This window comes from Trichogramma pretiosum, unplaced genomic scaffold, assembly GCF_000599845.2.
Source record: "Trichogramma pretiosum strain Unisexual culture from Peru unplaced genomic scaffold, Tpre_2.0 scaffold20, whole genome shotgun sequence".
Lineage (NCBI taxonomy): Eukaryota > Metazoa > Arthropoda > Insecta > Hymenoptera > Trichogrammatidae > Trichogramma > Trichogramma pretiosum.
The window spans coordinates 2,210,333-2,222,951 of record NW_019641696.1 but is presented as its reverse complement, the minus strand read 5'-3'; the positions used below and the strand labels follow the sequence as shown (position 1 = coordinate 2,222,951).

Sequence of the window (12,619 nt, the reverse complement as noted above, 5' to 3'; positions counted from 1 at the left end):
CAGCTCGTCCAGGCATCCCAACGCAACGTACGGATCAGTCTCAGTGTGTCGAGAGCAGTCGCATACTCCGGTTCACGAGTCTATTACAGTGCCCACGTATTATAAATACATAAAAAAGTTTTTTGTGTGCCTGTATTTAAATATATATAAAAAAAAACAAACAACGACGAGTACTCGTGTGTTTGGTGGGAACAGATCACGTCGAGTCGACAACCTATCAAATTGCCAAGTAAGTAGCTCGCCCGTTACTCGACTAACCGACGCACAATTGCATTCGTCTTTTATTACGTCGTAGTTCGTCGATCAATAACAAACAACAACGATAAAAAGTAATAATACGCATGCATGAAACGAGTGTAGTGTAAATTAACGATCGGTGCGCGCGTTTCGTTATTATTCAATTATTCATTTAATTCAATAAACAGCATGCCCATGTGTGCGCGTGTTCGCGTGTGCGCCCGCTCCGAGTCTAACGCATTTTGAGGTTACGTTACCGTTTTTTTTCATTAACTCACACAGAGGCACAGCCTAGCTCCATTCGTTCTCATCCGTTTGTCATTAATAAATAAAAACCATTACATTGTTGTTTCGTGCATGCGTAACCAGAAAAGCTCTTCGTACTTTGGCGGTGTAGAGTCCGTGGTTTTTTCGTCATCTTTTTTTTTTAGAGACAATTCGGGAAGGCTCGAGAAGGCCACCGCACAGCGAATCGTGCCTCGTGAAGCGCGACCGACGACATGTTTGGTAATTTTCCCGTAGAGGTCCACGTTGTAAGAATTAAAAATCCGTTTTCTCGTACTCGAATCGAAATTACTTTCTCGGAAATCTAGAAATTTTCCCTCGTAAATCGAAAAATGTAAAAACGGCGTATTTTAGGGGTGCGAGAGTCGTCGCCGTGAGCGCGAGAGGGGAGAGAGAGAGACGACGCCGACATTATTATTATTATCATAAACGCCGCGAAGCCACGATAGCCCGCCAAGCCTCGAGTTTTGCCGGCATTTTGCTTTTCCCTCTACAGTAGCATCAATAACAATCATAATAATAACGAAAAAGACCGGCTTTTACGTAAGTGTGCGTTGGCGCGCTTACTAAAACTTCATACACACTGACATTTTGCATTGCAGGAGATGCGCTTGGCAATTCTCTCTCTCTCTCTCTCTCTCTCTTATGTAAGCCGTGTCGCGTCGTGCAGCATATGTACGGACGCATCTTGTTTCGCGTCGTGCTAATAACCAAGTCTCTGGACAATTGGTAAACAATTGCATTTGTTTCGCGAGGCTCCCCGATACGTGTATAACTCGAACTTTTCATCAGTATTATACGTCGAATCGATGTTAATCGAGCGGTTATTTAACGATCGAGATTGTACTATCGTGACTCCAAGTTTTTTTTATTTTTCAAAAAAGTCAACAACTGCGGCTCGCTTATACGTACATTATAATGACTCAATGACGGAGAAAATCGAGGACGCCCGCCTCGTATAACTTGCACAAACGCGTGTGTTCTATATCGTCGTTGTGCAATTGCTGGAAAATTATTCATTCTATGTAAAAGCGCGTTTGGCTTATCGCGTAGCTCCGAATAGTGGTGGTGGTGGAAAGCACATATACGAACGTGCGATAACACGGCAAAAAGTCTTTCCGTAATCATCGTCGCGCTTCCAATTTGCCCGCCCCCTTGCTGTTATGCATTATAATATATTGAATTATATATAGCCTCGTGGCCTTATCCTCCTTAGTTACATTGCTGTTTAATCGATTAGAATAAACCGCTCGAGGCGCACAAGATCGGACATCACTTCGCACCCCGATCGCTTTGATATTGCGCCGTGTTCCGTTCGCAGATCACATAATCCGATGAAAATATTTATCGCGATTTATACAGAAAAATTCTTCGATCGCGACGATATCAATTGCGTTACAACGACAATTGTCGTGCCTCTCGTCGTGTAACAAGGAGAGCATGCGCCGAGTGAGGCACACAGCTCCGTTATATATCTATGTGTATGTTGCGAAAGCAGTGATGTAGGCCGGTAGTATACGCGCTTCGTGCAAACACTTCTCTACTCTTCTCTGTATTATATAGCTTGGCTCGTCGTCGCGGTGGTATATATACTTCTCGCGCACACACACGTCGGTCGCCATTTTCGTTTTTGCGCGTTAATTTTGCACGAGTTGCAGGCGACCAGTCTCGAGGTTCGTACCATTTTGTGTGGCATCGAGTCTATACTCGAAACGCCGTGTATAATTTTCACGCTTGTTGATATTTTTTAGTGCTCGTTTTGGTTGATATCACTAGTTAACTACTAGAATTGCGCGAGAGAAGTGCGAAGAGCTTATTATTTTTTTTGTATATACTTTAAGGGCAAAATTATTATAATTTTACTCTTACTCTAATGAGCATGTGACAGCTATATACTTATTCGATGCAACTGCTTAAAATCAATAAATTTTTTTCATTCGATTGCTAATAGATAAATTACTCCAGAAATAACCATTAAATCAATTTAAATGTTGTAGCTGTCACAAACTCATGAGTTTCATTGCACCATCATTGTAAAATTATGTTGTATATATTGCACTTTCAAATCAAATAAAGCCTTGTTTTCATTTGCAGACACTTAAATTCATAATTCATTTAGTCATTGTTTTGTTTTGCTTACTTGACATTAAATTTTTCAAAATTTTATTTTTGATTGTTTATTTGATTGTTTATTGAATGTTTTGTTCGTTTTTTTCAAAGTAACTTTTCTAATAATTGAAAGTGTCTGTATATAAAAAGTAAATGAAAAGCAGGCAGGTTCGATTGGTGACCTGTTATGTATGGTATTTTTATATTTTCCTTTAAGAATGGGCACCCGAGTATTTGTTGGTGGATTAACTTACCGGGTGCGGGAGCGCGACCTTGAGAAGTTCTTCCGGAAATTTGGTAGAATCAAAGGGGTCGCTATGAAGAACGGATTTGCCTTTGTGGTAAGTCTACAATAATTTTTATTGTCTTTTTTACAGTATGGTAGGTACAAGGGTCTATGTTGGTGGGCTTCCATACGGTACCAGGGAAAGAGACCTGGAGAGATTTTTCAGAGGCTACGGTCGATTCCGTGATGTTCTTATCAAGAATGGCTACGGCTTTGTTGTAAGTATTTTGAAGCGAGGACAACTGGAGGCATAACCATGCAACAAAGTTATTCCAGAACTTTACAAGAAGACTTTAATTCTTACTATTTACACTGCCTGAGTATCTTAAAATTTAAATTAGTTTAAAAATAATTTTCTCATCTTTGCAGTACTAGAATCTCATAGATAAGCTTGGAAAATATTGCTTTCATACTCCACATATATGTATTGAAACTTTTAATAGATATTGATCAATAATTAATAACATTTTTTTAATTGTGTATTCTAAATTGAGTTTTATATTTAACAAAAAAATATCGAAATTAAGAATCTTAATTACTTAAAATAATTTACTAGTTGATATTTCTACAATTTTTCAGACTGCAAGTGAAAAATTATTTACTGTTTTTTTATATATAATTTTATTTAAGTATTAAAATTGATTTTTCTTGAAATCTATCATTAGATCATATTTAACAAATATGTTTTTCTCTATCTTAGGAATTTGATGACTACAGAGATGCAGATGATGCTGTTTATGAATTGAATGGAAAGGAGCTGTTAGGAGAGCGGTAAGAACTTGAGCTATTAAATTCTTTTTTGTTTGTAATTTTTTTGGTAAATGGGATAGTGTACTAGCATGTCAAACTAGATTCATATACCCTAAACATTTCAATAGTTAGGTTTCAGTATAATAACATTCGAATCTTTTGTTTTTTATTTTTTAAGAAAAACTTTCTTCAGAAGTATATCAACTTAATCTAATAATATAGTTTCATTTTTAATTTATCAATCAAATATTTATTAATTCAAGAGATTAATTTCAGAGAAATTATGAAATGCTAATTGTTCTGCTTTGTCGATTATTTTATTACAATACATCTATACATCTTTGAGAATTGAATCATCCTCACACTTGAATCAAACAAAGCTCTATTAAAATAGGCTAACTGTACATTTTTAAAATAATGCATGGTTATTATACCATGATAGTTGCCGCAATAATAAGTACCAAACCTTAATAACTTTTTATTTGGTGTTGTCATAATAATATTATTTACAATTATGTTTAAATTAGTTCTTTCTCTATATTAAAAACTGTCTTATTTAATTATTTTCATTTACTTGATTCAGTTTAATACCATTGCATGCTTAACTCTTGGTTGAAGCAAAATATTTTCATGATATTTTGTTATATTTAGTAAAAAATAATGCTACTTTCACTATAACATATTATGATAATTATAATAATTTTTTATATTTTAATTGTTAATATAATACACCCTGAAAAACCTCTGATATCTGAATGTCTACTGTTTGTAATATTAATTTATTACATCAACAATTCTTGAGAATAATATCGAGTTTGTGTTTTATCACGTACACCGCCATTTTGAATTACAACCGACAATTACTTAACTTTTTGAATAGAAAAAGTAATAATCCTAGTTAATAAAATACTATCGACAATTGGAAAAATTCCATTTATAATTTTTCAAAAAATAGTTTGTCTATGAAAAAAAAACTCTCAAGTCACATGAGTTATAATTTGTCTTTTTTTATTATTTTTTTGTATCCTGTAAAAATAGAATTTTTCACTATGAGATAACATCTAGTTGTGGCATTTCTTCTATGTTTAACATAAAGATATGTTGATTTTTTCATGATAAGCATGTGCACAAACAATAATAATCTTATTAATTATTATTGAAAACATGTATTTTTAATGCAATTCTTTTAAGTTTCAAAACATCGATAAGACAAAGACAAATTTTCCAAAAACGGTCCATCCAATCAAACAATCAAACAAAAAAGTGTTATTTAGTGAGAGAGAGGAAGCAAAAATGCAATAAACAAAAGCAAGTTTCGCAGTAAAACTTCAAGCCGCGGCACTGTTTTTGTTGGGTGTGTTTCAGAGTGGCGGTGGAGATAGCCAGGGGTGTTTCAGGGAGGCGAGGCGACCGTGGTCACGGACGCTCACGCTCCTGGAAAGACAAGTAAGAACAAATTTTTACATGTATTTTTTTCCCGTATGTGTTACAGAATAACGGTTGAGAGGGCCAGAGGAACGCCTAGAGGTAGCGATCAGTGGCGCTACGGAGATTCGCGCGGTGGCTATGGCGACTCGAGACGATCTGCGTAAGACTATTAGAACCATTTTTTTTTTTACAAAAAAAAACTTTTTTAAACGACCAACTGCGACTCGTTGAAAAGCTGAATTTCAGAGGAGAAATTCTTCGACGACTTATTTTCGATTTTCTAAGACTTCTTTCTTCTATCTATAATATTATATATTTAAATTTCTTCTATCTTGCTCCTTATCAACTCATTGTTTATTCATTTATTTTGCCGGTGTCGGGACGATCGTTGTCAATTTCATCTCGTTTATTTCTTTTTTTCAATAAACCCTCTTGCCCTAGCAAACCGATAGTGATGCCATGCTGTGTTGCTATTGCGAGAGTATGAAATTGAATTAGAAGAAAAAAATACAATCTTTTTGATTTCAGAATGAATGATGTGGTTCATAATTTTAAATTTATTTTCAATACCTCAAAAAATACTCTTTGAATAATGTGTGATTTTGAATGGATACATTTTTTTAAATTCCTTGAAACTTTTAAAATTTCAATTTTATTGATTTAATTTTTAAAATCCAATGTCAACAGTTCTTTCTTTTGTATTTTACCATAGTAGCTGTACTTATTACAATGAGTTAACTAACCAGTTTTTTTATTTCCTTTTCTCTTTGTTGCAGCCGTGACGACGTGCGACATGACAGGTACGTCATCACGGATGAAGTTCTATCTTCTTCAATGTTTCAGTTAAAAAATGTGATTATTAACAAAACAATATTCTTACAGAGACAGCGTCAACAGAAACTCAAGGAACTCCTCGAGCTACAAGCAGACTCTCCCAAGATATGGTCCACCTACTCGCACAGAATACCGCTTAACTGTTGAGAATCTGTCCAGCCGTGTCAGTTGGCAGGTAAGCCATCTTATAAAACATGATTTTATCATTATTATTATTAAAATTATAGTAAATTTGAAAATATGACCAAAGAATATAAAAGAACTGATTAGGTAAAAAAAATGTACATTTTGATCAAGTAAGTCTAAGGTCATGAAATCCTATCAAGTTATGGTAGTGATATGAAAATATTAAATAGTAAATAGGCAAAATAGAAAAACAGTTCAGATTAGGACAGACTCATTCCGCATTCCCTTGCAAGCCAATTGGATGATCTGTGGTGTCCGCCTTGAAGAACTGAAGAAATCAATCTCTACAAGGAAACTTGGATGAAAATACCTGGATCTTCTAGCCCTCCCAGCAATATTATCTTCGAAGAATTTACTTCTTTTTGCCCTTGAAATTAATGTGAATAATTTAGTTGATTCATTACCGTAAATTTGAATACTAAGTCTTACTTGATCAATTTACATTGTCTCTGTTGTTAATTTCAATTCAATAATTCTAACATTACTTATTGAGCTTTTTTAAAATGAATTTAAATCTTTGATAAATTAGAATCGATTGCTTTTAAATCTCTTAAAGAAAATGTGGTGTTGTTAAAGTAATTTATTTTATAATAACAAACTTTTCATCAATACTTATTGCTTTAAAAATTGAAAATAGTCAAAACAAACAGAAACAATAAAAAAATCCATTGATGTTCTTTTCGAAGAGCCATGTCCTCTTCACCGAGGAGGTCCGGTGACCATGTAGGGCCAAGCTATTCCGAGAACTAATCACACTTGACCAATGAGTGAAAATGAAAAACTGAGATAATCATTGAGAAAACCAATGGCTGGCTGCCCAGTTCTCAGACAGTCTAAGTTCAAGGCTCACGAAAGTTCATTTATCAACCCTACCAAAAGTTGATGAGGAAGAGAAAAAAGATGTTACTGCGACCTCCACACATTAGTCAGCTTCTCATGGTTTCATCAAATACCACACTACTTAGTCAATAAATCTCTGCCGCTCGAGCCAGTGAGAGGAATTATCCCTGTGTGCCAAGTCCACAGCTTTCACAGCCTTTGGACTTTCTTCCTTGACCAACCATTGAACAAAGGGGGCACGTTTTACATCTGATGATGCGTTAGCGCTACTGCAAGAACTACTTCTTGGGCTAGAGAGAGGTCAATTACCATTGATGCAGTTATTGGACCATGAACCATCTACTTTTTGGTCCATTGCTCGACTACAACACTCCTGTTCGACTAGATATCTTATCATAATTTTTTTTAAACATCAACGTTTTTTTTTCTCATGGTTATTCTGACTAAAGCCGTCAATTTAACCACAATTAAATTGTTTTTTTTTTTTCATAAGTTACTTGATCATCAGTTTCATTTGAAATTTAAATAATTCAATGAATTAAAATTTTTCATGAACCGATTTTCGAAGTTGATTTTTATTTCATTAGATTTTTTTATTCTAAATGGCAATTGCATAAATTTTTGAATTATAAACATTATTATTTATTTGCCAAATTTTTTAACAATTTTATTTTATCTGGCTTAATCGCGTTAAAGCTTTTTATCTTTCAAATTAAATGTAATTTTTAATCTTTGATTGCACAAAGATAATTGCAAGAATTTAAAACTGATAAGTGAAAGCAAATTTTTTTTACCATTTAAGTCATTTTGACTTTGAAATTTTCATTTAATATCTTGATACAGATGTGAAATTCATTATACTACATGCACAACGGAAAATCAAACATCATACACATTCATGCGCATACACATAAGCATAAAAACACACAAGCTACATGCACACATGCAGATGAGCAACTAACTCAAATCATTTTCACAGTACACAAATCAAATTAAACTCAAACACGATGAACAGTTTTCATAAAAAAGACTCAAAAAGTTAAAATTTTTGACTATGACGTGTACCAGAACGATAATTGACTGACATAAACTTCACCACTACATTGGGGTGCATCAACATGCAATGGTCGAATGAGTGTCTCTCTCTGGTGTCAAGTTCCCCCGGCAAGGCTGCGCCGCCACGATGGTGACGATGACGATGACGGGGGTGCGATGGTGTGCATTGCAGTGCCCAAACGCCATTTCAAAAAAAATCACGGCCAATATGCGAGACCAGCGGACGAGACTCTCAAATCAGTCGCTCTACCCAAAGCTCACTCTCACAATCGCTCGTCAGCCCTGCTGGGGTTGAGGGTATGCTGTTGCGAGGCTCTCTATCCGCACGCGCGCTCGAGGCGGCGGCGCTGCTCCGTCTTCCCTTCTATCAACAACATCCGCGAAGTGTGTGTCAGTCGCCGCGCGTATCATGGTGTGATGTTTTCGATTGTACTGCCACGAAAAAGCTCGGTGGCCTCAAAGCCGAGCTTCAAGCGCCAAAACCGCCGATGATGACCAATGTGACGTTCTCCGGATGTGACGAGAGAAAGGGCGGCGGTGGCGTGCTCTCGCCTTGAGCTAAACCTCAATGTCTGTCTATCAATGTGTGTGTCTCTCGCTGAAGGGGGTTGGCCGCATCTCTTCGCACCCACCACCACCTCCTTCATACAACCTTCTACCATACCGGTGTGTAACGGCTCTCTCTGCGCTACTATCTCTCTCTCGCTGCGCTTGCGAATAATGTGTCGGACAGACCGAGATGAGGGGTGATGAGAAAGCGTTACTCTACTACTCATGTGTCCGTAAGCAAACGAGATGTGGTGAATGTGCCTGGGGCCCAAGGTAAATGCGTCACCTTACAACGAGTGTACTCTTTAGATATATTATTCATGTATACGTATTATATTTATTATTATTATTTATTTATCATTCATGAATGTACATATATCTGTACCTGATTTGAAACATAAATATTCTTCTAGAATCATAATAATAATGAAAATCTTGAATATTTTTTAAATTTTTTCTTCGGGAAATCAAAAGATTGAATATCGTGAGTTTTTTGTTGAAAATTTTTTTTAATTCTAAAAACAAAGTCAATCAATTTTACTGTGCAATAAACTTTGATAACGCTAACGCATAAATTGTATATAATCAATTGTGTTTGTGCTCGAAATTAGGAATCTATTCATTTCATAAAAGAAAAAATTTCAATTAGTCAAACTTTACTTTATGCTTGACAATTCAGAACGAGATGTCATCTAGAAAAGTAGGTCTTATGGCGACTTTTATTAAGATAATTTCCAAAATCGTCAAATACAAAGCAATTGTTACTAGTGGGACGTCTGAGAGTACACTCATCCAAAGTTTATCATTATCATCCAAGCATTTGCCCCGACAACCTGACAATTTATGCGACGCCCATAATGCTCTCGATTCAACCATCAAAAGGTCCTAGCAGCACAAGAGAAGCCATGAAGAGTGTTGATTCAAGAAACCAATTATGCGGAAGATTGAAGACTATCAGAATTATCAAGACCAATCGCGAAGAATGAGAAGTTGTGAATTATTTATAAGATTTACAATGATACGCAAAAGACGATAAATCTCTAGTTATTTTAGATCAATGAGAAGTGAATAGTTTTAATTTTTTTTTAAATATATTGCTAGGTATTTTAGGGATTGGAACAGCATAATGGTAAAGATTTTATCAATTGATACTAAATTCGAGCACTCTCATTTATGGCTAACCTTATACATGAACAATTTATCGAAAGGAATGAACAATCACTATTACTTCCGACTGTAAATCTAAGATTATTTATTAACTTGAAATTAGGAATTTTAAACATTATGTTTATAAGAAGTAATTTTGTCAGTGCACAGGATTAATGAATTAATAATACTCTATTCTTGGTGTTGAATCTGTTATTTATTATTATTAGGTACACTCCGTTAATTTTTAACTACTCCATAAAGTCAATAATTCAAAATGTCCTTTCTCATTATTATGAAAAGAAAATACTAATAATTCTTTTGCGTTATATTCAGGATCTGAAAGACTACATGCGTCAAGCTGGAGAAGTTACGTATGCCGATGCACACAAGCAACGACGAAATGAAGGGTGAGTATCTCTTAAAGAACAAAAAACAAACAATCAATAAATAAATTCATGAAATATTAAAATTTCTTTACTTTTACAGTGTTGTCGAGTTTGCTACTTACTCCGATATGAAGAATGCCATTGAAAAGCTTGACGATACCGATCTGAATGGACGCAGAATTCGATTGGTTGAGGACAAACGTCGCGGAAGGCGATCCAGGTCTTCAAGCTCAAGATCCAGATCTAGGTCTAGATCACGGTCCCGCAGGCGTAGCAGGTCTCGCTCAAGGTATTTACTTGATTCTAGTTTACTAATTTGCCCGATCTAATTTCGGTTTAACATGTTAATTTATTTCTAGATGTAATAGTCATTTTTTATAATTTTTAAAACTGTTCGCACGAACAATGTAATCGCTTGGTAAATGATTTGATTTTACATGAAACGTTTGTGGGCTCATTAACTGTTCTAATTTATCTTTCTTTGTAATTGAATATAGTTTTTTTTTGTTTCTTAATGAATGGTGCCTTGCTGTAGTTCAAATGTTAATAACTCATTGATTCTTTTGGAATTCATGAATTTACTTTTAGTTTTGTGGCTAATTTTTAATTGATACTTTTCCTTGCCCACCTCCTGTCTTAGGCACTAAAGTATCGGTCATCGATAGATCATGTATGACAACTTTTCTTTGATTGAATTTCATTTCATTTATCGAGCGGTTATAGTTGATTCGGAAAACTATTTTTCAATTAACAGTAGAATTTCTATTAAGTAGAAGACTAAATTCTGCTAAATTTCGTTCTTGGTGAATAACTTCTCCAACGGAATTCAATTAATAATTGTTTAGTGATAATCATGTCATTGATAACAAATTTGATCATAATGAGCGGAAACACAATGAAAAACTTTTTTTCTGTGTGCTTAGGAGCCGCAGCCGCTCACGTAGCCGTAGTCGTCGTAGCAGTCGCTCCAAGTCGAGGCACTCGAAATCCAAATCTAAGTCCAAGTCCAAAAGTCCTGAGCGTAGCCGCTCACGTTCCGTGTCCAAGTGAGTACCTGGTGCAGTCCCACCTGGGGTTTTTTTAAGTTTTGTTTATATTCTTAATAAAATTTATGCTTGTTGAACATTGTTATTTATTCAGTTTACTTGCATGTTTCAGTTTTTAGTTATCAAAATTAATTTTCATAAGTCTTCTTGACATTGCATTACGTTTATTGAAATAAAATAATAATAACACACTTATCTACTTTTAGATCAAAGGACCGTTCTAAGTCCAGAGATAAGTCTAGGTCCAAGAGCAAATCTCGCTCTCGCTCAAGATCAAAGAATGATAGATCCAAGTCTAGATCTCAATCAAAATCTAAAGTCAAGTCTCCATCAAAGTACGTATAAATGAAAATTTTTTAAAATAAAACTTATTCAATGCCAGCATTTGACTAAAATTTATTGTTCTTTCCAGGGAAAGATCTCGTGAAAGTCGAGAGCGCTCTCGTGGCGACCGCTCCAGATCAGGATCTGAGCGAAGCAAACATAGCAAAAGCCGCAGCCGTTCTGCATCACCAATGAATGGTCTTAAATCTCCCAAAAAAGAAGAAGATTAGATTGATAGTTATGTAAGGGAATGAAGAGTGAGCGGGAGAAAATGAAAAATACCAATTACTTTAATTACTCAAATTTTTTAGTTTTCAATGTAGAAGACTATGATTTCCAATAAGCCAATAGTTACTAAATAATTTTTTCCTTACCCTTTTGCTACGCACATTGGTATTTTTTTTTGTAAAATTTTTCCATCATTGTAAAACATAAGGGTACTAATGTCATGATAACCTTGATGATGTAAAGGTTTAACTATGATTGAGTTGACAAATTGAAACGTTAATTCGATTTTTTTTATTCATGACCAATTATAATTAGGGTGTCAATTATATATTATACTATTTTAAGTTTTAAAAATCAACGTTAAAACTTATTGTAATCCGTATAAACTAATATTGGCACGCCAAACACATTTTTTAAACTTCGTCTCTTACAAATAATGTCATTTAACAATGCTTTTTGTTAAAACAAATTTAACTCTAGGTGTACACGATTCATAAAACTACCTTGAATCAAATTTTAAATATTAGTGCAGAACATGCTAAGAATGATTAAAAATTGATGAAAGACAAAAGACAAAAAAAGAATTCTCATTATTTAAGGCACCCCATAACCCTCTTGCCTATTCTTCAGGTAATGTGGAAAAATTCCTTTTGGCTTTTTGTAAATATTTTCCTACTTTTTTTTCAATAATTAAAAAATTATGAATGAGTGACTTTGTATAGTTAAAAATGTGAGATTTAGTCTCAAATATTTTTCTGCAATTTCACTGGAGAAATAATTGATATTCATTTTTAAATTCACGAAAAAATGTCAGTGTTAATGACTAAACAAGTATATCAACTCGATGGATGGATAGCCTTCCAATATACGGACGATTGAAACTATTTTCATCCATTTACTAGAAAACTAGCGAGTACCGTTGGATT

At 34.6% G+C, this 12,619-nt stretch overlaps 1 protein-coding gene across 7 annotated transcripts; it reads left to right on the top strand.

Annotated features, from left to right (window-relative positions):
* Window positions 1-12,266, top strand: LOC106659440 (serine-arginine protein 55). Of its 7 annotated transcripts, none has more exons than XM_014382011.2 (11): window positions 2-229; window positions 2,849-2,972; window positions 3,618-3,688; window positions 5,033-5,113; window positions 5,872-5,895; window positions 5,978-6,104; window positions 10,043-10,116; window positions 10,196-10,384; window positions 11,019-11,141; window positions 11,348-11,476; window positions 11,554-12,266. In XM_014382011.2, the coding sequence occupies exons 2-11, from the start codon at window positions 2,850-2,852 to the stop codon at window positions 11,693-11,695; spliced, it is 1,083 nt and encodes a 360-aa protein (XP_014237497.1). In that variant the 5' UTR covers window positions 2-229; window position 2,849; the 3' UTR covers window positions 11,696-12,266. The 7 variants fall into 7 exon arrangements, with proteins under 7 accessions (XP_014237498.1, XP_014237497.1, XP_014237496.1 ...); XM_014382010.2 differs by lacking the exon at window positions 2,849-2,972 and adding an exon at window positions 3,009-3,135 and having other exon boundaries at window positions 4-229; XM_014382009.2 differs by lacking the exon at window positions 5,033-5,113 and adding an exon at window positions 5,160-5,255 and having other exon boundaries at window positions 5-229.
* The last annotated feature ends 353 nt before the right edge of the window (window positions 12,267-12,619 follow it).